Below are 26,530 nucleotides of genomic sequence, written 5' to 3' on the forward strand. Positions count from 1 at the left end.
TGATGTCTTGAGATGTTGCTTCAATATATCCACGTAATTTTCCTGCCTCATGAGGCCATCTATTTTGTGAAGTGCACCAGTCCCTCCTGCAGCAAAGCACCCCCACAACATGATGCTGCCACCCCCGTGCTTCACGGTTGGGATGGTGTTCTTCAGCTTGCAAGCCTCCCCCTTTTTCCTCCAAACATAACAATGGTCATTATGGCCAAACAGTTCTATTTTTGTTTCATCAGACCAGAGGACATTTCTCCAAAAAGTACGATCTTTGTCCCCATGTGCAGTTGCAAACCGTAGTGTTTTTTTTAATGGCGGTTTTGGCTCAGTGGCTTCTTCCTTGCTGAGCGGCCTTTCGGGTTATGTCGATATAGGACTCATTTTACTGTGGATATAGATACTTTTGTACCTGTTTCCTCCAGCCTCTTCACAAGGTCCTTTGCTGTTGTTCTGGGATTGATTTGCACTTTTCGCACCAAAGCACTTTCATCTCTAGGAGACAGAATGCGTTTCCTTCCTGAGCGGTATGACGGCTGCGTGGTCCCATGGTGTTTATACTTGCATACTATTGTTTGTACAGATGAACGTGGTACCTTCAGGCGTTTGGAAATTGCTCCCAAGAATGAACCAGACTTGTGGAGGTCTACAATTTTATTTCTGAGGCCTTGGCTGATTTCTTTAGATTTTCCCATGATGTCAAGCAAAGAGGCACTGCGTTTGAAGGTAGGCCTTGAAATACATCCACAGGTACACCTCCAATTGACTCAAATGATGTCAATTAGCCCATCAGAAGCTTCTAAAGCCATGACATCATTTTCTGGAATTTTCCAAGCTGTTTAAAGGCACAGTCAACTTAGTGTATGTAAACTTCTGACCCACTGGAATTGTGATATAGTGAATTATAAGTCAAACAATCTGTCTGTAAACAATTGTTGGAATAATTACTTGTGTCATGCACAAAGTAGATGTCCTAACTGACTTGCCAAAACTATAGGTTGTTAACCAGAAGTTTGTGCAATAGATGAAAAACAAGTTTTAATGACTCCAACCTAAGTGTATGTAAACTTCCGACTTCAACTGCATATAATAGGCGGTGTCAGAGGAAAGCCCATAAATTGTCAGACTCCAGTCACCCAAGTTATAGACTGTTTTCTCTGCTACCACACAGCAAGCCGTACGGGAGCGCCAAGTCTAGGACCAAAAGGCTCCTCAACAGCTTCTACCCCCAAGCCATAAGACTGCTGAACAATTAATAATATTGCCACCAAAAAATTTACATTGACCCCCCTCCCCTTTTGTACACTGCTGCTACTCACTGTTTATTATCTATGCATAGTCACTTCACCCCCACCTACATGTACAAATTACCTCAACTAGCCTGTACCCCTGCACACTGACTCGGTACCGGTGCCCCCTGTATACAGCCTCGTTAATGTTATTCTTATTGTGTTACTTTTTATCATAGTCTACTTGGTCAATATTTTCCTAACTTTTCTTGAACTGCACTGTTGGTTAAGTGCTTGTAAGTAAGCATTTCACAGTCAAGTCTACACTTGTTGTATTCAGCGCATGTGACAAATACAGTTTTATTTGATTTGAACTCTGCATGGACTATATTGGGTAAGCCTAGATACTGTAGCTTTAGCCTGATAAACATCTGAAAGACTATTCACTCACCAAGTTAGCATATTTATACACATTAGAAATAGGGAGATAATTTGAACAAATAGGAAATTAGGCAATGTTTAAGATGTTCAAATTAATGATTATCTTTATAATTCATTCATTTATTCGTTTTTATTTATGTATATCTTTTTTTGGAGGGGAGAGTGGGCAGGCTACATACAATTACCTGATTTTGCCTGTAATCGAACGTCCATACATTTCTCTGTAACCTACATACACACCGCATAGTCTGATCATGTTAGGTACAGACTGTACTGGTGCTCCACCGGATCTTGCGAAGTACAGCCAGGAAGCGTCATAGACTCCACGTCGCCAAGAAGACTCTCCGCTCTAAACTAGTCTACCCGCCCGACTAATTTCTCAGGGTGGTCGGGCACTTTGGTCAAACACTACACGCAGACGTAGAAACATGGTAAGGAAATGAAAACATCGATTTTGAATGAAGTGGAACATAGATTTAGAATGAAAGTATTGATAAAGATCCGCTGCCGCTCAGGCCAGTCGTTTTAGGCATTTAAAAAAATATATGAATAGCTTTTTTACGATTGCTACCTGATTGAAAACTAATTTAGACCACATCCAATGAATTAACCTATGCCTGGCTAGTTGTGAATGAAGATATTGCAGAAACTCTAGAAATGGCAATAATGTTACAATATGGTATTCAAAAGAGACATGAAGTCTCTGATCGATTGGTCAGTTACTAAATATGCTAGTCCTTCAATATGCAACTTTATATAACGATTTTTTTTCCTAAACTACCTTATCGCAAATGGCTAATGCCTGGGAATTTCCAGACCAGAGAGAATCATTCATGCACCTCAAATGTGGTGGAATGAGACACATGCCACAGACACGCCCCCATATTAACCCTCCCCACAAGCTGTACAGTTGACTTGATGAAACTTTGTATCTACTGTAGGCCGACAAGTGTATAGCTGTTATGGTTTGGATACACTTCTAGTTTTATTGATAAGCGTAATCAGACTAATTTGAAAACATGTTATAAAAAAAAGGGGGGAAGTGTATCCGACCTGTCTCTATAAAAACATACTCAGATCTGATCTCTGTCAAAGCAGATGTTTTATTTATTGTTTCCTTTCAACTGATCTGCATATACATAGGAGTGAAGAGTAATCTGGTTAGTATCAAAATGAGATACTGTGTCTAGTATTGGTCTAGTATAAGTTAGGAGTCAGAGGTAAAATATGACTTAATATATTGGGTTCTCTCTCTCTCTCCCTCTGTCCCTCTCAGCCTCTCCGGTTGGACATCAAGCGGAAGCTGACCGCTCGGTCGGACCGTGTGAAGAGTGTGGACCTGCACCCAACTGAACCATGGATGGTTGCCAGCCTGTACAATGGCAGTGTCTGTGTCTGGAACCACGAGACACAGGTAAACAACATTCATTCTCATTTAGGATTCAGTTCTCATTCATTCATTCATTGTAGACCTTGCTGCACACTATGTTCTTGAGTGATATATGAATGGATTGTTTCTCTATGATGATGATAACCATGATGCTGGTGCTTCTTTTGAATCTGTGTAGACCCTGGTGAAGACATTCGAGGTGTGTGACCTGCCTGTGAGAGTGGCTAAGTTTGTGGCGAGGAAGCACTGGGTCATTGCTGGAGCAGTAAGTGTTATAACACCCTTATAACTGCTTATAATGCATCTATCTGTCCTATTCAGAGTTCAGAGTTTTCCCATATCTCTCTCCATTTTAACCTTCTCCACCCTCTCTCCCTTCACCTTCTCCCCCTCTCTCTTGCTCTTCTCTGTTCCTCCCCAGGATGACATGCAGATCCGTGTGTTTAACTACAACACTCTGGAGAGAGCTCACATGTTTGAGGCCCACTCTGACTACATCCGCTGCATCGCAGTCCACCCAACACAACCTTACATCCTTACCAGCAGTGGTATGTTGTGTTTGTCTCTTTCTTTTTCTCACTCTCTCTCTCTTTCTCTCTTTCTCTCTTTATATATACATAAATTACAAACATCAACCATTGAATATTGTGAACATGATCGTGTGTGTGTGTGTGTGTGTGCATGTTTGTTTGTGTGTCCAGATGACATGCTGATCAAGCTTTGGGACTGGGACAGGAAGTGGGTGTGTGGTCAGGTGTTTGAGGGCCACACCCACTATGTCATGCAGATCGTCATCAACCCTAAAGACAACAACCAGTTCGCCAGCGCCTCCCTGGACAGGACCATTAAGGTACATACAGTACACACACTAATCTTTGTGTTTGTACCACTACAGTTGTTGGTTGGATTATTGTCATGTTGAAGTGCTTATAGATGTGTAATGTTTCATGAATTCTATACAATTGTTGTAAATCATTACCACTACATTTCAGTAATACACTGGAGTATTCTTTGGTCCTTGGCTGTTGCAGGTGTGGCAGCTGGGATCTTCCTCCCCTAACTTCACTCTGGAGGGCCATGAGAAAGGAGTCAACTGTATCGACTACTACAGCGGAGGGGACAAGCCCTATCTTATATCAGGAGCTGACGACCGCCTGGTCAAGATCTGGGACTACCAGGTACACATGGAAATAAACATGGAAACACAGTTTATGTACAGTCGTGGCCAAAGTTTTGATAATGGGCCTCCTGGGTGGCGCAGTGATCTAGGGCACTGCATCGCAGTGCTAGCTGTGCCACCAGAGACTCTGGGTTCGAGCCCAGGCTCTGTTGCAGCCAGCCGTGACCGAGAGGTCCATGGGGCGACGCACAATTGGCCTCCCTGGGTTAGGGAGGGCTTGGCTTGGATATCCTTGTCTCATCCCGCACTAGCGACTCCTGTGGCAGGCCGGGCACGGTACAATCTAACCAGGTCACCAGGTGCACTGTGTTTCCTTCGACACATTGGATGCGCGCTGTGTTAAGGACGCATGGCTTTCGACCTTCGTCTCTCCCGAGCCCGTACGGGAGTTGTAGCGATGAGACAAGATAGTACAAAACAAAACAATTGGATACCACAAAATTGGGGAGAAAAGGGGGTAAAATGTAAAAATATAAATAAAGTTTTGAGAATGACACAAATATGAATTTTCCCAAAGTCTGCTGCCTCAGTTTGTATGATGGCAATTTGCATATACTCCAGAATGTTATGAAGAGTGATCAGATGAATTGCAATTAATCACAAAGTCCCTCTTTGCCATGCAAATGAACTGAATCCCCCCCAAAAACATTTCCACTGCATTTCAGCCCTGCCACAAAAGGACCAGCTGACATCATGTCAGTGATTCTCTCGTTAACACAGGTGTGAGTGTTGACGAGGACAAGGCTGGAGATCACTCTGTCATGCTGATTGAGCTCGAATAACAGACTGGAAGCCTCAAAGGGAGGGTGGTGCTTGGAATCATTGTTCTTCCTCTGTCAATCATGGTTACCTGCAAGGAAACATGTGCTGTCATCATTGCTTTGCACAAAAAGGGCTTCACAGGCAAGGATATTGCCGATTGTTTGGGGCACGCGGAAAAAAGCTTGTCCGCAGAAGACAAGGTGAGCGCTATCATCAGTCCTGTGTCATGCCAACAGTAAAGCATCCTGAGACCATTCATGTGTGTGGTTGCTTCTCAGACAAGGGAGTGGGCTCACTCACAATTTTGCCTAAGAACACAGCCATGAATAAAGAATGGTACCAACACATCCTCCGAGAGCAACTTCTCCCAACCATCCAGGAACAGTTTGGTGATGAACAATGCCTTTTCCAGCATGATGGAGCTTGCCATAAGGCAAAAGTGATAACTAAGTGGCTCGGGGAACAAAACATCAATATTTTGGGTCCATGGCCAGGAAACCCCCCAGACCTTAATCCCATTGAGATTATTGTGGTCAATCCTCAAGAGGCGGGTGGACAAACAAAACCCCACAAATTTTGACAAACTCCAAGCATTGATTATGCAAGAATGGGCTGCCATCAGTCAGGATGTGGCCCAGAAGTTAATTGACAGCATGCCAGGGCGGATTGCAGAGGTCTTGAACAAGAAGGGCCACACTGCAAATATTGACTCTTTGCATCAACTTCATGTAATTGTCAATAAAAGCCTTTGACACTTATGAAATTGTAATTATACTTCAGTATTCCATAGTAACATCTGACAAAAATATCTAAAGACACTGAAGCAGCAAACTTTGTGGAAATGAATATTTGTGTCATTCTCAAAACTTTTGGCCACGACTGTACACATGTACACACAGTTTATATACACATGTACACACAGTTTATATGCACACGTACACACAGTTTTTCACACACTCTCAAACGAAGAATGAAACACATATGAATATGCACAGCATACACACTTTTCAGATGAGAAAATACACACACTTGAAGTGTTACGCGTCTGTCCTATTGATGATATATATTGAGTTGACTGATTCTACTCTAGTCCTCTCCTCTACCTCCAGAATAAGACATGTGTGCAGACTCTAGAGGGCCATACCCAGAATGTGTCCTGTGTCAGCTTTCACCCTGAGCTGCCAATCATTCTCACAGGCTCCGAGGACGGTGGGTAGTGTAGTGTTTACCTTATCCCTTTAGAATGGAATAACAAGGTGTTTACCTATGTTATAACATAGTAATAACATGTTAAAGTTGTAACATTGTACCGTGGTAATAACATGGTGCTTTCTTGTCATGTTGACTAGTTCTAGTCTTCCCTGGATCCGTTATCTATGTTTGACCATCCTCTCACATGTAAATCTCTTTCTCTCCACCCTTCTTCCATCTTCTTATGGACATACAGGCACAGTGAGAGTCTGGCATTCCAGCACGTACCGCCTGGAAAACACACTGAACTATGGGATGGAACGTGTGTGGTGTGTGTGTGGCCAACGAGGCGCCAACAGTGTGGCGCTGGGATATGATGAAGGCAGCATCATCATCAAGGTACCAACTTAAGGAAACTCTAAACTACACATCAAGAATGATGTGGGGTCAGTGATCTGATTATTAGTATCGTTGGTAATCATATAGAATGCTTGTATTGTTTTCATACAGGGCCAGTTTGATTCTGTAGGCTGACATATCACCCATGTCACCCATGTACAGTATGTCCAAGTTGTCCAAGTTGTATGTTCAGCTGAATATTATGATTTGAACATCAATCCTTCTCTTCCTCTGTCTCATCTTCTTCACTCTCTCCCACCTCTTCTCCCTCTCTCTCCTCACCCCCCCCCCTCCCTCCCTCAGTTGGGTCGCGAGGAACCAGCCATGTCTATGGACTCTAACGGTAAGATCATGTGGGCCAAGCACTCTGAGGTGCAGCAGGCCAACCTGAAGGCCATGGGAGAGGCTGAGATACAGGACGGAGAGAGGCTGTCCCTGGCCGTCAAAGACATGGGCAGCTGTGAAATCTATCCCCAGACCATCCAGCACAACCCCAACGGCAGGTCAGGGTGTGCTTGTGTTACCGTGTTTGTGTGCATGTGTGTACTAGTTGCTCATCAAATGTAAAAAAAAATATGTACAGTACCAGTCCAAAGTTTGGACACACCAACTCATTCCAGGGTTTTTCTTTATTTTTTTTACTATTTTCTACATTGTAGACATCAAAACTATGAAATAATACATGGAATCATGTAGTAAGCAAAAAAGTGCTAAACAAGTCCAAATATATTTTATATTTGAGATTATTCAAATTAGCCAACCTTTGCCTTGATGATAGCATTGCACACTCTTGGCAGTCTCTCACCCAGCTTTACCTGGAATGCTTTTCCAACAATCTCGAAGGAGTTCCCACATATGCTGAGCACTTGTTGGCACCATCTCAATTGGGTTGAGGTCGGGTGGTAGAGGCCAGGTCATCTGATACAGCACTCCATCACTCTCCTTCTTGGTCAAATAGCCCTTACACAGTCTGGAGGTGTGTTGGGTCATTGTCCTGTGGAAAACAAATAATAGTCCCACTAAGCGCAAATCAGATGGGATGGCGTATCGCTGCAGAATGCTGTGGTAGCCATGCTGGTTAAGTGTGCCTTGAATTCAAAATAAATCACACAGTGTCACAAGCGAAGCACCACCATACCACCTCCTCCATGCTTTACAGTGGGAACCACACATGCAGAGATCATCCGTTCACCAACTCTGCGTCTCACAAAGACACGGCGGTTAGAACCAAAAATCTCAAATTTGGACATATTTCCACCGGTCTAATGTCCATTGCTCGTGTTTCTTGGCCCAAGCAAGTCTCTTCTTATTGGTGTCCTTTAGTAATGGTTTCTTTGCAGCAATAATGGTTTCTTTGCAGCAATTCGACCATGAAGGCCACAGTCTCCTCTGAACAGTTGAGGATGAGATGTGCATTTATTTAGGCTGCAATTTCTGAGACTGGTAACTCTAATGAAATTATCCTCTGCAGCAGAGGTAACTATGGGTCTTCCTTTCTGGTGGCCGTCCTCATGAGAGCCAGTTTCATCATAGTGCTTGAAGGTTTTTGCGGCTGCATTTGAAGAAACTTTAAAAGTTCTTTACATTTTCCGCATTGACTGACCTTCATGTCTTAAAGTAATGATGGACTGTAGTTTCTCTTTGCTTATTTGAGCTGTTCTTGCCATAATATGTAACCTTTATTTAATTAGTCAAGTCTGTTAAGAACCGATTCTTATTTACAATGACGGCCTACCCCAGCCAAACCCAGACGACACTGGGCCAATTGTGCGTTGCCCTATGGGACTCCCAATGTGATACACGGCTGGATGGACTTGGTCTTTTACCAAATAGGGCTATCTTCTGTATACCACCCCTACTGTACCTTCTCACAACACAAATTCCACAAACCTTTAACAAGGCACACCTGTTAATTGAAATGCATTCCAGGTGACTACCTCATGAAGCTGGTTGAGAGAATGCCAAGAGTGTGCAGAGCTGTCATCAAGGCAAAGGGTAGCTACTTTGAAGAATCTCAAATATAAAATATATTTAGATTTGTTTAACACTTTTTTGGTTACTACTTGATTCCGTATGTGTTATTTCATAGTTTTGATGTCTTCACTATTGTTCTACAATGTAGAAAATAGTAAAAATAAAGAAAAACCCTGGAATGAGTTGGTGTGTCCAGCCTTTTGACTGGTACTGTATATATGCTATTTAGCAGATGCTTTTATCCAAAGTGACTTACAGTCATGCGAGCATGCATTTGTATGTACTGTTGCGCCCCGGGAATCGAACCCACAATCTTAGTATTGCAAGGACCATGGTCTACCAACTGAGCTTTACAGGACCATAAATGGACAGTAAATATGTGTGTGTGTGTGTGTGTGTGTGTGTGTGTGTGTGTGTGTGTGTGTGTGTGTGTGTGTCAGTGGAGGCTGCTGATGGGAGGATGGCTCATAATAATGTCTTGAAGGGAGTAAATGGAATGGTATCAAACGTGGTTTATATGTGGTTGATATCATTCCATTGAATCCATTTCATCCGTTACTATGAGTCGTCCTCCCCTCAGCACTGGTGTGTGATCACACACTAACTAATGTCGTGTTTCTGTGTGTGTATGTGTGTTACAGGTTTGTGGTGGTGTGTGGGGATGGAGAGTACATCATCTACACTGCAATGGCCCTGAGGAACAAGAGCTTCGGTTCAGCACAGGAGTTTGTCTGGGGCCACGACTCCTCAGAGTAAATCAAGTCAACCGCACACTGACCACTCATACACAGTCATCTATGGACCATCCACGGTCTAGTATGGTCAGGCTGACTTAACCACTGTTGTTTCTATGGCAGGTATGCTACTCGGGAGAGCACCAGCATGGTCAAAATCTTCAAGAACTTCAAGGAAAATAAGTATTTTAAACCAGACTTTGGGGCAGAAGGTAAGACAAACATATCATATTTGATCCAGTATGAGCTGACTCCCTGTGTGTGTGTCTGCATGCAGATGATATGCTGATGTGTTATACCTAACGATATGTGTGTATCATCCCCTGCAGGTATCCATGGTGGGTTCTTGCTGGGCGTGAGATCAGTGAGTGGTCTAGCCTTCTACGATTGGGAGAACACAGAGCTGGTCCGCCGCATTGAGATCCAGCCTAAACACGTGAGTCGGCCACAGTATTTAAACTGTTATTAATCCACAGTTGATCTATATCAACTTTCAGACACGTGACCATTTACAGATTATAGCAGGTCCAGGCAGCGCCTAGCTCAGGTCAAGAGGGTGAGAAGCCACCCACAGTGACCAAACCCTCCTCTAACCTCCTCTCCACAGCGACCCAACTCTTCTCTAACCCCCTCTCCACAGTGACCAAACCCTCCTCTAACCTCCTCTCCACTGCAACCCAACCCTCCTCTAACCTCCTCTCCACAGCGACCCAACCCTTCTCTACCCCCCTCTCCACTGCAACCCAACCCTTTTCTAACCCCCTCTCCACAGTGACCAAACCCTCCTCTAACCTCCTATCCACAGCGACTCAACCCTTCTCTACCCCCCTCTCCACTGCAACCCAACCCTTTTCTAACCCCCTCTCCACTGCGACCCAACCCTCCTCTAACCTCCTATCCACAGCGACTCAACCCTTCTCTACCCCCCTCTCCACTGCAACCCAACCCTTCTCTAACCCCCTCTCCACTGCCACCCAACCCTTCTCTAACCCTCCTCTCCACAGCGACCCAATCCTCCTCTAACCTCCTCTCCACAGCAACCCAACCCTCCTCTCCACAGCGACCCAACCCACCTCTGACCTCCTCTCCATAGCGACCCAACCCTCCTCTGTCCTCCTCTCCACAGCAATCCAACCCTCCTCTGACCTCCTCTCCACAGCGACCCAACCCTCTTCGGACCTCCTCTCCACAGCGACACAACCCTCCTCTGACCTCCTCTCCACAGCGACCCAACCCTCTTCTGACCTCCTCTCCACAGCGACACAACCCTTCTCTAACCCCATCCCCACTGCAACCCAACCCTTCTCTAACCCCCTTTCCACAGCGACCCAACCCTCCTCTGACCTCCTCTCCACAGCGACTCAACCCTCCTCTGACCTCCTCCCCACAGCGATCCAACCCTCCTCTAAATTCCTTCCCCCAGCGATCCAACCCTCCTCTAAATTCCTCCCCACAGTGATCCAACCCCCTCTTCACAGCTACCAAACCCTCTTCTAACCTCCTCCCCACAGCAACCCAACCCTCCTCTATCCTCCTCTACACAGCGACCCAACCCTTCTCTAACCTCCTCTCCACAACAACCCAACCCTCCTCTCCACAGCGACCCAACCCTTCTCTAACCCCCTCTCCACAGCGACCCAACCCTCCTCTGACATCCTCTCCACAGCGACCCAGCCCTCCTCTGACATCCTCTCCACAGCGACCCAACCCTCCTCTGACCTCCACTCCACAGCGATCCAACCCTCCTCTGACCTCCTCTCCACAGTGACACAACCCTCCTGTAACCACCTCTTCTTTCCTCAGGTCTTCTGGTCAGAGTCTGGGGAGCTGGTGTGTATTGCCACGGAGGAGTCTTTCTTTGTGCTGCGCTACCTGGCTGAGAAAGTGGCAACAGCACAGGAGACCAAGGAGGGAGTCACCGAGGATGGGATAGAGGATGCCTTTGAGGTGAGACTACGCGACATCTAGAGATTAGATTCTGGACAGGACAATTTATTTTGTATTTCTACTCTAACATTTTTTTCCATACCTATAGCTCTCCCACTCTTGGTCTCTCTCTCCCCCCTCACCCCCATTTCTCTAGGTGTTGGGTGAGATTCAGGAGGTGGTGAAGACTGGTCTGTGGGTGGGAGACTGTTTCATCTACACCAGCTCAGTCAACAGACTCAATTACTACGTAGGAGGAGAGATTGTCACCGTCGCCCACCTGGACAGGTAAGACTATACCTACCTGCTGAGACTGCTACAAACCATTGACCTGTTGACCTCAAATGACCTGTTATGCATGTGTTTCAATATTTCAAATCTCGCTCAACTCTTACAGTTCCCTAGGGCCTAAAACATAAAGGATTCATGCCTTACAAAATGTTATGTCAGAATGTCGTTTCCTTAAGTCATTGCATGTCATGTTTCCTTTCATTCAAGCTATGTGCTCACCTTAATACTGGTGTTGTTTTGACTCCCCTGTCTGTCTGCTATAGAACTACAGTTGAAGTCAGAAGTTTACATACACCTTAGCCAACTACATTTAAACTCAGATTTTCACAATTCCTGACATTTAATCCTAGTAAAAATTGCCTGTCTTAGGTAAGTTAGGATCACTACTTTATTTTAAGAATGTGAAATGTCAGAATAATAGTAGAGAGTTATTTATTTCAGCTTTTATTTCTTTCATCACATTCCCAGTGGGTCAGAATTTTACACTGAATTAGTATTTGGTAGCATTGCCTATAAATTGTTTAACTTTGATCAAACGTTTCAGGTAGCCTTCCACAAGCTTCCCACAATAAGTTGGGTGAATTTTGGCCCATTCCTCCTGACAGAGATGGTGTAGCTGAGTCAGGTTTGTAGGCCTCCTTGCTCGCACACGCTTTTTCAGTTCTGCCCACACATTTTCTATAGGATTGAGGTCAGTGCTTTGTGATGGTCACTCCAATAATGTCACGACTTCCGCCGAAGTCGGGTCCTCTCCTTGTTCGGGCGGTGCTCGGCACAGTTTGCGCAAGGACGTCCGTCAGGAGTTGGCCTGCAGGGACACCACCCTCACCTTCGACCAGCTGGTGGACCTGTCCATTCGGCTGGATAACCTGCTGGCTACCCGCGGACGTCCAGATCGGGTTCTGTCGGTTCCATCCCCCAGCACCACCGCTCCAGTGCGTAGGGAGACTGGAGGAGGTTCCGGCTCGTGCACCATCTGTGGCCACAGAGGTCACACTGCAGTCGGTGCCAGGTTGGTTCCTCTGGGGATCGAGGCAGCAGGCAGGGCACTCTAGCGTCATCCCAGATGAGCCAGCACCAGGCTCACCCAGAGCCCTCTGTTGCACACATGTTTTTGTATGTTACTTTTCCTGAGTTTTCCCCCGCATTCCCAGCATAAGGCGCTCGTCGATTTCAGGCGCAGCTGGGAATTATATAGACAGATCATTCGCCCTTAGTTTAGGGATCTCTATTGTTCCCGTGGCTGTGCCCTTCCCCGGTCATGCCTTAGACAGTCGACCATTAGGGTCTGGGTTGATTAGGGAGGCCACCGCTCCTCTGGGCATGGTGACGCAGGGGTGTCACAAGGAGAGAATCAGTCTCTTCCTCATTGAGTCTCCTGCGTTTCCCGTGGTGCTAGGCCTACCCAGGTTAGCTTGTCATGATCCCACTGTTTTTTGGCAACGGAGGGCTCTCAAGGGGTGGACGCGAGAGTGCTCGGGAGGTGTTTAGGGGTTTCCGTTGGTGCTACTACGGTGGAAAATCCAGACCAGGTTTCCACCGTTGCCATTCCCCCTGAATATGCCGATTTGGCTCCCGCCTTCTCCAAAAAGAAGGCGACTCAATTACCACCCCATCGACGGGGTGATTGTGCGATAAATCTCCTGCTAGACGCAGCACTTCCCAGGAGTCACGTGTATCCTCTGTCACAGGTGGAGACGACAGCTATGGAAACATATGTCTCCGAATCCCTGCGTCAGGGGTGCATTGGGTCCTCCACATCACCCGCCTCCTCGAGTTTCTTTTTTGTGAAGAAGAAGGAGGGAGGTGTCATGTCGTTCCCCTCTTTGGGTACAGCAAGACCCATCCCCCTCTCCCTGCCTCTCCCTTCCCCCTTCAACTAGGCTGCTGTGGTCAGAGAGGTCGTAAATTCCTAGGGAAGACCCTGCCTCATGGCCACACAGTATAACGACAGAGTGAATTTTCATAGAGAACAAAGGAATTTCTTCCACCTCACAGAACTTGAGGTCCGAACAACATTTATGTTCTGGAGAAGTATTAAAAGATCGGTGAAGAATCCAGCTACGAACTGGTCCGTTTGTTACATTTTGGTAAGGCTCATGGGAGACGGTGCGGCCACATTACCATAACGCTGTTTATATAATAGCCTCAGATATGAGGTTTACATCTAATTGTTGTATAAGATGAATGAGTGAGTATGATACTGTTTGTAAAACTGTGGAATGTGATTTTGCACTCCAATTCTCCAATTCCCTTTTGAGTTTAACTAAATAAGAGGACCGCCCATGAGCCCAGTTAGGGTCAGGCATCCTGGGACAGCCCCTTTTCTGCAATTCTGAATAAAACCCCAACTTTGAGAAGTTCTCAGTAGACCATGTTTTTCTCTATTACGAGAGGACGAAGGTTGCAGACCAAAGACCTGAATCTTTTAATCATACCACGTGGTTAAACCCTTAGACTATCGATACCGACAGAATAAGAACAAGTCTTTGATTTTGATTACTAGTCTGCAGCTAGGAATTCGGTATCATTGAACGCGAAGAACGACAACTGCCGAAACATCCATTCTAAAACAACATGAATGAATGTCGCTCTGAACTATCACTATCAGGACAGACAGAGAGAGAGAGAGACGGACAATTCTACAAAAGAAGCAAACTTTTCAACAGCGATCAAGACGACACACTGAGCATAAATATATATATTGATTGCAATTGTTCCCAAATGAGTTCATGTGCAAAGGCATTTCAATTGTTATAATTATCAACTCTGTAGTGACTTCTCAGGTGACCTCGACCTCCCATTTTGTCTAACAAGCCGCCATGCCGGTTTAGCACACTAGGGCACATTCTCCTATCATTTCTTGTAACCATATTTACTTTGTTTGTGTGTGTGTGCACTTCTGTGATTGTTTAGTTAGTTAATAAATAAATGATTTAAGATAATTGATGTATGGATGGCTCATAGTGAAGACTGGTTTCGTGCAGATAACCAACAATTTACGACGTTTGGAATGAGACTAACGTGAGGTAAAGTAAATAATTAATTAATCAGAAGACTATTGATCAGATATGAAAATATCTGAAAGGTTATATTAGGAAATTATAACTTTGTAATCTGAATATTTTCCTTGGTGCCCCGACTTCCTAGTTAATTACAGTTACCTGATTAATCAGTTTGATTGCGTAATACTAATTACAGAGAATCTTTGATAAAAACTATAAGTCTTCAGTTTAATGATAGTAAAGACACGACAGAGGTCTGCGCCCGTGTATTGACTACCGAGGCCTAAACCAGATCACGGTGAGGTACAGTTACCCGCTACCTCTTATCGCCACGGCAATTGAGTCAATGCACGGGGTGCGCTTCTTTACCAAACTAGATCTCAGGAGTGCTTACAACCTGGTGCGTATCCGGGAGGGAGACGAGTGGAAGACGGCGTTCAGTATGACCTCAGGGCATTATGAGTACCTCGTCATGCCGTACGTGTTGATGAATGATCCGTCAGTCTTCCAGGCCTTTGTAGACAAGATTTTCAGGGACCTGCACGGGCAGGGTGTAGGTGTATATTGATGACATTCTGAAATACTCCGCTGCATTCGCCGAGCATGTGTCCCTGATGCGCAGGGTGCTTGGTCGACTGTTGGAGCATGACCTTTACATCAATGCCTGTTCTTCCAGCAGTCCATCATCTTCCTAGGGTACCGCATTTCCACCTCGGGGGTGGAGATGGAGAGTGACCGCATTTCTGCCGTGCGTAATTGGCCGACTCCCACCACGGTAAAGGAAGTGCAGCTGTTCCTAGGGTTTGCCAATTACTACTGGAGGTTTATCTGGGGTTTTGGTCAGACAGCGGCTCCCATTACCTCACTGCTGAAGGGGGGCCCGGTACATTTGCAGTGGTCGGCTGAGGCAGACATGGCTTTTGGTCACCTGAGGGCTCTGTTTACCTTGGCCCCGTGCTGGCCCATCCGGATCCCTCTTTGGCGTTCATAGTGGAGGTGGACACGTCCGAGGCTGGGATAGGAGCCGTGCTCTCTCAGCGCTCGGGTACGCCACCGAGCGAAACTATGACGTGGGGGACTGGGAGCTGTTTGCTGTCGTCAAGGCTCTGTAGGTGTGGAGACATTGGCTTGAGGGGGCTAAACACCCTTTTCTCATCTGGACTGACCACCGCAATCTGGAGTACATCCGGGCAGCGAGGAGACTGAACCCTCGCCAGGCAAGGTGGGCCATGTTTTTCGCCCGTTTTGTTTTTTCCCTTTCCTACAGACCAGGTTCCCAAAACATGAAGGCAGACGCACTGTCCCGACTGTATGACACAGAGGAGCGGCCCATGGATCCCACTCCCATACTCCCAGCCTCCTGCCTGGTGGCGCCGGTAGTGTGGGAGCTGAACGCGGACATTGAGCAGGTGTTACGTGCAGAGCCCGCTCCACTCCAGTGTACCGCTGGGTGTCTGTACGTTCTGTCTGCTGTCTGTGACCGGTTGATCTATTGGGCCCACACGTCACCCTCCTCTGGTCATCCTGGGATCGGTCGGACGGTGCGCTGTTTGGTTGGGAAGTACTGGTGGCCTACCTTGGCCAAGGACGTGAGGGTTTATGTTTCCTCCTGCTCGGTGTGCGCTCAGTGTAAGGCTCCTAGGCACCTGCCCAGAGGGAAGCTACACCCCTTACCGTTCCACAGCGGCTTTGGTCTCACCTGTCGGTGGATTTTCTTACCGATCTGCCCCCTCACAGGGAAACACCACGATACTGGTCGTTGTGGATCGGTTCTCTAAGTCCTGCCGTCTCCCCCCATGCCCGATCTCCCTACGGTCCTACAGACTGCAGAGGCCTTGTTTACACATGTCTTCCGGCACTACGGGGTGCCTGAGGATATAGTGTCTGATAGAGGTCCCCAGTTCACTTCGAGGGTCTGGAAGGTGTTCATGGAACGTCTGGTGGTCTCGATCAGCCTTACCTCGGGGTTTCATCACGAAAGTAATGGGCAGGTGGAGAGAGTGAACCAGGATGTAGGCATGTTTCTGCGGTCGTATTGCCAGGATCTGCTGGGGGAGTCGTCCCGAGCGCTGCTGGAGCCGTGCGTCAAGGGGAGGGGGGGGGGGGGGGTACTGTCATGACTTCCGCCGGAGTCAGGTCCTCTCCTTGTACAGGCGGCGCTCGGCGGTCGGCTCCGCCGGTCTTCTAGCCATCGTCGAGCCAATTTTCATTTTCCATTTGTCTTGTTTTTCCACACACCTGGTTTCTACTCCCTCATTTACTTGTTGTGTATTTAACCCTCTGTTCCTCCCATGTCTTTGTGTGGGATTGTTTATTGTAGTGCTTGTGCACGTTCCCCTTGAGCGCACTACGTGTTATTTTTGTGCCTATTTATCTTGTTGCTCTGGATACCATTGGTTTTGCTTAATAAATCTTACCGGTTATTACCCAGTTTCTGCTCTCCTGCGCCTAACTTCTCTGCCGCCTATTACGCACCCCGCTACAAATAACTTGACTTTGTTGTCCTTAAGCCATTTTGCCACAACTTTGGAAGTCTGCTTGGGGCCACTGTTCATTTGGAGGCCCATTTGCAACCAAGCTTTAACTTCCTGACTGATGTCTTGAGATGTTGAGATGCCCTGGAATCCACATCATTTTCCACCCTCATGATGCCATCTATTTTGTGAAGTGCACCAGTTCCTCCTGCAGCAAAGCACCCCCACAACATGATGCTGCCACCCCTGTGCCTCACGGTTGGGATGGTATTCTTCGGCTTGCAAGCCTCCCCCTTTTTCCTCCAAACATAACGATGATCATTATGGCCAAACAGTTTCATCAGACCAGAGGACATTTCTCCAAAAAGTTTGATATTTGTCCCCATGTCCAGTTGCAAACCGTAGTCTGGCTTTTTTATGGCGGTTTTGGAGCAGTGGCTTCTTCCTTACTGAGCTGCCTTTCAGGTTATGTCGATATAGGACTTGTTTTACTGTGGATATAGATATTTAGTACCTGTTTCCTCCAGCATCTTCACAAGGTCCTTTGCTGTTGTTCTGGGATTGATTTGCACTTTTCACACCAAAGTACGTTCATCTCTAAGAGACAGAACGAGTCTCCTTCCTGAGCGGTATGATGGCTGCGTGGTCCCATGGTGTTTATACTTACGTATTATTGTTTGTACAGATGAACATGGTACCTTCAGGCGTTTGGAAATTGCTCCCAAGGATGAATCAGACTTGTGGAGGTCTACAATTTTATTTCTGAGGTCTTGGCTGATTTCTTTTGATTTTCCCATGATGTCAATCAGAGGCACTGAGTTTGAAGGTAGGCCTTGAAATACATCCACAGGTACACCTCCAATTGACTCAAATTATGTCAATTAGCCTATCAGAAGCTTCTAAAGCCATGACATCATTTTCTGGAATTTTCCAAGCTGTTTAAAGGCATAGTCAACTTAGTGTATGTACACTTCTGACCCACTGGAATTGTGATACAGTGAATAAGTGAAATAATCTGTAAACAATTGTTGGGAAAATGTATTGTGTCATGCACGAAGTAGATATCCTAACCGACTTGCCAAAACTATAGTTTGTTTACAAGACATTTGTGGAGTGGTTGAAAAACAAGTTTTAATGACTCCAACCTAAGTGTATGTAAACTTCCGACTTCAACTGTATGTACTGTACCTGTCTGTCTACAATATTGGTGTTGTATTGACTCCCTGTCTGTCTGCTATAGGTACATAGTTCTGTCTGTCTAAAATACTGGTGTTGTATTGACTCCCTGTCTGTCTGCTATAGAACTATGTACCTGTCTGTCTAAAATATTGGTGTTGTATTGACTCCCTGTCTGTCTGCTATAGAACTATGTACCTGTCTGTCTACAATATTGGTGTTGTATTGACTCCCTGTCTGTCTGCTATAGGTACATAGTTCTGTCTGTCTAAAATACTGGTGTTGTATTGACTCCCTGTCTGTCTGCTATAGAACTATGTACCTGTCTGTCTAAAATATTGGTGTTGTATTGACTCCCTGTCTGTCTGCTATAGAACTATGTACCTGTCTGTCTAAAATACTGGTGTTGTATTGACTCCCTGTCTGTCTGCTATAGAACTATGTACCTGTTGGGCTACATCCCTAAGGATGACCGTCTGTATCTGGGTGATAAGGAGCTGAACATCGTCACTTACTCTCTGCTGGTGTCGGTACTGGAGTACCAGACAGCTGTAATGAGGAGGGACTTTGGGATGGCCGACAGGGTCCTACCCACCATCCCTAAAGAGATGAGGACCAGGGTCGCCCACTTTTTAGAGAAACAGGTGAGACTGGGAGGGTGGGTGTATTTTTACATTGGTGTGTGTCTTAACGCACACCATTTCTGTGTGTGTCCTCTAGTGTCTGTGTGAATATTTTGTGTGTGTGTGTGTGTGTGTGTAACCCTTTATCCTCTCTCTATCTCTCTCTCTGCAGGGTTTCATGCAGCAGGCTCTGGCTGTGTCCACAGACTCAGAACACAGGTTTGAGTTGGCTCTGCAGCTAGGAGAACTGAAGATCGCCTACCAGCTGGCTGTAGAGGCTGAGGTGAGACAACACGTAAAGAGAAATACTGGGATTTTTTGGGACAAACTGGGAATTATAGCAGTCTTGGAATGCAAGGGAAGTATTGAGAAATGTACGGCCAAATTTGGATATTTGCAGGCATACAGTATTTGGAGACCTACAGTATAAGATGACATGTGAAATACTAAAGGTTATATCTTATCATATTTTTAACCAATCAAAAGCAGAGTGAATAGGGCTTCTATTTTGTGTTTGTGATGAATGACTTTCTAACATGGCATACCTGTTCCCTCTCTCTCTTCCCCCCGTCCCTTTCTCTCCCTCACCACATCCTCTCTCCCTGGCACGGTGCCCTGCAGTCAGAGCAGAAGTGGAAGCAGTTGGCAGAGCTGGCCACCACTAAGTGCCAGTTTGTCCTGGCCCAGGAGTGTCTGCACCATGCCCAGGACTATGGGGGGCTACTGCTGTTGGCCACAGCCTCGGGCAACACCACCATGGTGGGCAAGCTGGCAGAGGGGGCAGAGAGAGATGGCAAGACCAACGTGGCTTTCCTCACCTATTTCCTCCAGGGGAAGTAAGTGTGTTTAGGGAGAGAAGGGTGCGGGGGGTGGATGGTACAGAGGGAGGTGAGGAGGAGTGAGCAGAGTGTTTAGGTTTAACTTTTATATGTACATCATCTGTCAATAAATTGTTCTTATTGTTTCATCATTTATAATTCATTATTGGATCTTGGTGGGCTTTATGTTTATGATCTGGAAATGGCAATGTCCTTGGTTTCATCATTAGTCATTGTATTTCCATATTTCTGTTTTTTCCTTCTAGACTGGACAAATGTCTGGAGCTCCTCATTAAAACCAACCGGCTGCCAGAGGCTGCATTCCTGGCCAGAACATACCTGCCCAGCCATGTGTCTAGGTACAGCACTGGCAGGTTGACCTTGATTATCTCAATCTTGCCCTGGAGACACAACTTAGCTAAATTGGCTATATTAAAAAAATGCATGAAAACAAAATCTAGCTTTTTGGTCTTAATTTAAGGTTAGTGTTAAGCATTCGGGTTAGCAGTATTGTAAAAATCGGAATTTATGACTTTGTGGCTGTGCCAGCTAGTGACCACTCTGCAGAGCTACCTCCAGCACATGATTCATGACAGAAAAACGCTAACGTGCACAGCTGTGTGTGTGTGTGTGTGTGTGTATACACATGTACTGACCTCTCTGTGTCTCCAGAGTGGTGAATCTGTGGAAGGAGAGCCTGGGGAAAGTGAACCAGAAGGCAGCTGATGCGTTGGCCAACCCTACAGACTACAGCAACCTGTTCCCCGGCCTACAGGAGGCCTTCCTGGCCGAAGAGTATCTCAAGGAGACGCACGTCAGGCTGAGGCCCGCCGCAGAGTACCCTCTCATCACCGTGAGTAGATACACACACATCTTGGGAACATTGTGGTAAAACTTTTGCAGCCATTTTGGATCATTTTCTTCTGTTTCATACCTATTTAACACAACCCTGATTGAACATGTTCTTTCCATCTTACACTGAACAAAAATATAAACACAAGTCCCCTGTTTCATGAGCTGAAATAAAAGATCCCAGAAATGTTACATGTGCACAAAAAAACATATGTTTACATCCCTGTTAGCATTTCTCTTTTGCCAAGATAATCCATCCACCTGACAGGTGTGGCATATCAAGAAGCTCATTAAACAGCAAGATCATTACACAGGTGCACCTTGTGCTGGGGGACAATAAAATGCCACTCTAAAATGTGCAGTTTTGTCACACAACACAATGCTACAGATGTCTCAAGTTTTGAGGGAGCATGCAATTGGCATGCTGACTGCAGGAATGTCTACCAGAGCTGTTGCTCATTTCTCTACCATAAGCCGTCTTTAACACCATTAAAGATAATTTGGTAGTACGTCTGACCGGCCTAACAACTGCAGACCACATGTATGGCGTTGTGTGGGCGAGCAGTTTGCTGATGTCAACATTGTGAACAGAGGTGGTGGGGTTATGGTATAGGCAGGACATAAGCTACGAACAACGAACACAATTGCATTTTATCGCAATTTGAATGCACAGAGATACTGTGCCGAGATCCTGAGACCCATTGTCATGCCATTCATCTTCCACCATCACCTCATGTTTCAGCATTATAATGCACGGCACCATGTCGTAAGGATCTCTACACAATTCCTGGAAGCTGAAAATGTCCTAGTACTAACGAGACATGTCACCCATTGAGCATGTGTGGGATGCTCTGGATCGACGTGTATGACAGAGTGTTCCAGTTCCCGCCAATATCCAGCAACTTCACATAGCCATTGAAGAGGAGTGGGACAACATTCCACAGGCCACAATCAACAGCCTGATCAACTCCATGTGAAGTAGATGTGTTGCAAAGCATAAGGCAAATGGTGGTCACACCAGATTCTCACTGGTTTTCTGATCCATGTCCCTACTTTTTTTTTTAAGGTATCTATGACCAACTGTATTCCCAGTCATGTGAAATCCATAGATTAGGGCCTAATGAATTCATTTCAATTGACTGATTTCCTTATATGAACTGTAACTCAGTAAAATCTTTGAAATTGTTGCATGTTGTGTTTATTTTTTGTTCAGTATAATTATGTTACTGTAGTGTGTTAGCAACACCTAGTGGTGCAATACCAGCCAAGCACAATAGAAACATGTGATGCACTGATGAAGACACTCAATGTATGCGACCAGCAGTAAAATACAGGTCAATGATTTGTGTAAAGGCAATACTTTACAGGTAACATAAACCCCTTGTACCTCTGCCCTTGTTTTCTGATCAAATAAATAATAGTATAATAATGCTTGTTATTTTAGTATAAGTCTTGTACCTGTACTTGTAGTAATACTGTCGTAATAATGCCTCTCCACACACTGTTCTGCCTCTCTACTCACTGTTCTACCTCTCTACTCACTGTTCTACCTCTACTCACTGTTCTACTTCTCTGCACACTGTTCTACTTCTCTACTCACTGTTCTACTCTCTACTCACTGTTCTACCTCTCTACTCACTGTTCTGCCTCTCTACTCACTGTTCTACCTCTCTACTCACTGTTCTACCTCTACTCACTGTTCTACTTCTCTGCACACTGTTCTACTTCTCTACTCACTGTTCTACTCTCTACTCACTGTTCTACCTCTCTACTCACTGTTCTACCTCTCTACTCACTGTTCTACCTCTCTACTCACTGTTCTACCTCTACTCACTGTTCTACTTCTCTGCACACTGTTCTACTTCTCTACTCACTGTTCTACTCTCTACTCACTGTTCTACCTCTCTACTCACTGTTCTGCCTCTCTACTCACTGTTCTACCTCTCTACTCACTGTTCTACCTCTACTCACTGTTCTACTTCTCTGCACACTGTTCTACTTCTCTACTCACTGTTCTACTCTCTACTCACTGTTCTACCTCTCTACTCACTGTTCTACCTCTCTACTCACTGTTCTGCCACTCTACTCACTGTTCTACCTATACTCACTGTTCTACCTCTACTCACTGTTCTACCTCTCTACTCACTGTTCTACCTCTACTCACTGTTCTACCTCTCTACTCACTGTTCTACCTCTCTACTCGCTGTTCTACCTCTCAACTCGCTGTTCTACTTCTCTACTCACTGTTCTACCTCTCTACTCACTATTCTACCTCTCTACTCACTGTTCTACCTCTCTACTCACTGTTCTACCTATCTACTCACTGTTCTACCTCTCTACTCACTGTTCTGCCTCTCTACTCACTGTTCTACCTCTCTACTCACTGTTCTACCTCTACTCACTGTTCTACCTCCCTACTCACTGTTCTACCTCTCTACTCACTGTTCTACCTCCCTACTCACTGTTATACCTCTACTCACTGTTATACCTCTCTACTCACTGTTCTACCTCTCTACTCACTGTTCTACCTCTTTACTCACTGTTCTACCTCTACTCACTGTTCTACCTCTCTACTCGCTGTTCTATCTCTCTACTCACTGTTCTACCTCTCTACTCGCTGTTCTACCTCTCTACTCGCTGTTCTACCTCTCAACTCGCTGTTCTACTTCTCTACTCCCTGTTCTACCTCTCTACTCACTGTTCTACTTCTCTACTTACTGTTCTACTTCTCTACTCACTGTTCTACTTCTCTACTCACTGTTCTACCTCTCTACTCACTGTTCTACTTCTCTACTTTTCAGTCCAATGAGAATAGGAATGTCCTGGGGGAATCTGCAGACTATGTGCCAAAAGTAGTGCCTGCTGAACCAGAGGTAAATTCTGAAATCTCACACCTACTAGAATACTTGACAAGCTGTTATATGTTGTACTACTTACATAACCCCTATTTTAGACACAACCATTCAGTGTGATTTGTCAACTTGTCAATCTTAATTAAAGTACTTTACTGTCACTGTTCTAGGTTGCTGGGAGCATGGATGAACCCCCTGTATTGGAAGCAGTGGTAGAAGCCCCTGTAATGGCAGCAGTGGTGGAGGCTGCAGCCCCAGAAGCTCCAGTAGTGGAAGAGTCCATTGTCATGGAAGAGGTAGAACCTGTTGCAGCTGCCGTAGTGGAGTTTATCCCAGCAGTAGAAGAATCTATCCCAGTGACAGTAGTGGAACCAACTATGGCTGCAGTGGAAGAATCCATTGAGTTGGCAGAGGAGGAACCCATTGTTGTTGAAGTGGAAGCTCCCAAGCCAAAGCAGGCAACATCAGTGGAAGATATCCTCACTAAGATAGAGGCTCTTGTCACCATAGAAAATGACACAGAAGCACCCCTCTTGGTGCCAGAGGTAGCACAGTCCACCCCAGAGGAAGAGTTCAGAGCAACACCAGAGGAGGCCGTTGAGGAAGGACCTGCAACAATGAAGCCCATAGCAACAGATGCACCTGTTACAGAGTCGGTCACAGAACCCATTGTAACAGAAGCACCAGTTGCCGAGGAAGCGCCAGTGCCTATAGCAACAGAACCAGAACCTGTTACCATAGAAGCAGTGGTGGAAGCTGAAGCACCCATTGCCGCAGCAGTACTAGAAGCCATAGCAACAGAACCCATGGTTACAGAACAAGCACCTGTTACCATTGAAGTGGCAGTGGCAGCAGAAGCACCCATTACTGAGGCAGTAGCAGAAGCCATAGCAGCATCTGAAAAAGCCCCAGTCATTGTAGAAGAGAATGAACCTGCCCCAGCACCACTCATAGACCTAGCCCCAGCCATAGACCTAGTCCCAGCCAGAGACCTAGTCCCAGCCATAGACCTAGTCCCAGCCAGAGACCTAGTCCCAGCCATAGACCTAGTCCCAGCCAGAGACCTAGTCCCAGCCATAGACCTAGTCCCAGCCAGAGACCTAGTCCCAGCCATAGACCTAGTCCCAGCCAGAGACCTAGCCTCAGCCATAGACCTATCCCCAGCACCACTCATAGACCTAGCCCCAGCCAGAGACCTAGCCTCAGCCATAGACCTAGCCCCAGCCATAGACTTAGCCCCAGCACCACTCATAGACCTAGCCCCAGCCAGAGACTTAGCCCCAGCACCATTCATAGACCTAGCCCCAGCCATAGACCTAGCCTCAGCCATAGACCTAGCCAGAGACCTAGCCCCAGCACCACTCATAGACCTAGCCCCAGCCAGAGACCTAGCCCCAACCAGAGACCTAGCCTCAGCCATAGACCTAGCCCCAGCACCACTCATAGACCTAGCCCCAGCTCCACTCATAGAACTAGCACCACTCATAGACCTAGCTCCAGCCATAGATCCAGCTACAACACCAACTGTAGAGGACAAGGCTGCAGCAGCCCCAGCAGTAGAGCCCCTACCAGCACTCACCCAGGTGGTTCCACCAGGCGCAGAGCTAGCCCCTGCAGCCCCTCTAGCTGCCCTCTTAGAGGGTAAAGGTGTGGAGGAGGCAGCCCCTGCAGCCCCTCTAGCTGCCCTCTTAGAGGTTAAAGCTGTGAAGGAGGCAGCCCCTGCAGCCTCTCTAGCTGCCCTCTTAGAGGGTAAAGTTATGGAGGCAGCCCCTCTAGCTGCCCTCTTAGAGGGTAAAGGTATGAAGGAGGCAGACCCTGTAGCTGCCCTCTTAGAGGGTAAAGTTATGGAGGCAGCCCCTCTAGCTGCCCTCTTAGAGGGTAAAGTTATGGAGGCAGCCCCTCTAGCTGCCCTCTTAGAGGGTAAAGGTATGGAGGAGGCAGCCCCTGTAGCAGTAGCAACAACATCCATGGACCTGCTGGACCTGAATGATGAGGTAAACCTAACCAGTCTATACATCCTGTCATGACGTACACAGTATTTAGAATGCTAATCTATATTGGAAATCACGTTTAGATTTTTATTGATATTGAACAATGATGTACTCTATATAACTGTTATGGACAACAAAGTACCAGCAAGGTAGTTCACCCTCGCCTACAGTTTTCCACTGACTCCTCACTCATATACATTACTTATTCCTGCAGGGTCTTGACGACCTGGACATGTTTGATCTGGACGACGACATCGACACCACAGACGTCAATCTGGACGATGACTTCTTAGACGACTGAAACTCTTGGAGAAATGCTCTTAAAGTGACCAAAGTGTTGTTCATACTCCTAGTGAATGGGAGTGTGTGTGTGGGGGACCAGGGTGTTTTTACCTTTACAGTGAAACTGGTGAAAGGTGGGGCGGATGAGTTCATGTCTTTCCATCTTTACACATTAACTGTGAAAACACCGTGGAAGGTTGTTTGTAGAATGCTTTGGGTGATAATGTGGTGGACTGGGTTCATTCATTAGGAATAAACACAGTACATGTTTGAAACGGGATACAAATTTGCCTTCTTATTGAACAGGTCAAATGTACTGTGTCAAATAGATTTCTGGTTTCGCACATGCTGAACACAACCCCGGGTTGTATTCATTAGTCGTATTTCATTGCAAAAGTTTTGCAATGGAAACGGTTTACACCAAATACAAAACACGTTTCTATTGCACAAATTCAGGTTGGTTCATAGAGTAAACTTTTTCCATTGCAAACATTTAGCAATGGCATCCAACTAGTGAATACACCATGGTTTTGAAATCCTTTGTACAGTACTTCATCCTCCAACTCTCACATTGACCTACAGTATAGAATGATAGTGTGAACCAGAGTGGTCATGGGTTTGACATGTTTACCTTATCCTCTCACATAGGAAGATGGGAATAGTTTACTACTGTACCTCTTACCGCTAGTTAAACAGGCTTTGATCTTTCATTCATTAGTTAGGTCATGAGCTTGTCTTCAGTATACCTCTACATGTCTTGGCAAGCATGCTGCTCTGCCATGGTCTAGTATCTTATGCATCTGCTGTTTTTAATAAGGAACCTACTTCATTGTTACAGATGTGAACCCAAGTGCCTAATGTATGACTGGTCTGGAATTAAATGTTATCAACTCAATAAAGATGACAAGTGTTTGTCTGAATCAGGCCAAAGGAATAATTGTAAAAAATT

General features: G+C 46.0%; 1 protein-coding gene across 1 annotated transcript; it reads left to right on the top strand.

Annotated features, from left to right (window-relative positions):
• Positions 1 to 1,816: 1,816 nt before the first annotated feature.
• On the top strand, positions 1,817 to 26,505 carry LOC110507193 (coatomer subunit beta'). Its single transcript, XM_036965091.2, has 22 exons — positions 1,817 to 2,092; positions 2,938 to 3,075; positions 3,230 to 3,316; positions 3,473 to 3,599; positions 3,753 to 3,901; positions 4,083 to 4,229; positions 6,103 to 6,202; positions 6,441 to 6,583; positions 6,887 to 7,086; positions 9,199 to 9,309; positions 9,415 to 9,503; positions 9,621 to 9,727; positions 11,095 to 11,238; positions 11,375 to 11,505; positions 18,600 to 18,807; positions 18,959 to 19,069; positions 19,408 to 19,622; positions 19,871 to 19,963; positions 20,277 to 20,457; positions 23,258 to 23,329; positions 23,479 to 25,302; positions 25,514 to 26,505. Exons 1-22 carry the CDS (start codon positions 2,090 to 2,092, stop codon positions 25,598 to 25,600), a joined length of 4,467 nt encoding a protein of 1,488 aa, XP_036820986.2. The 5' UTR covers positions 1,817 to 2,089; the 3' UTR covers positions 25,601 to 26,505.
• The last annotated feature ends 25 nt before the right edge of the window (positions 26,506 to 26,530 follow it).

Source organism: Oncorhynchus mykiss, chromosome 27 (assembly GCF_057628025.1).
Source record: "Oncorhynchus mykiss isolate SJ-2025 chromosome 27, ASM5762802v1, whole genome shotgun sequence".
In the NCBI taxonomy this organism is placed as follows: Eukaryota; Metazoa; Chordata; class Actinopteri; order Salmoniformes; family Salmonidae; genus Oncorhynchus; species Oncorhynchus mykiss.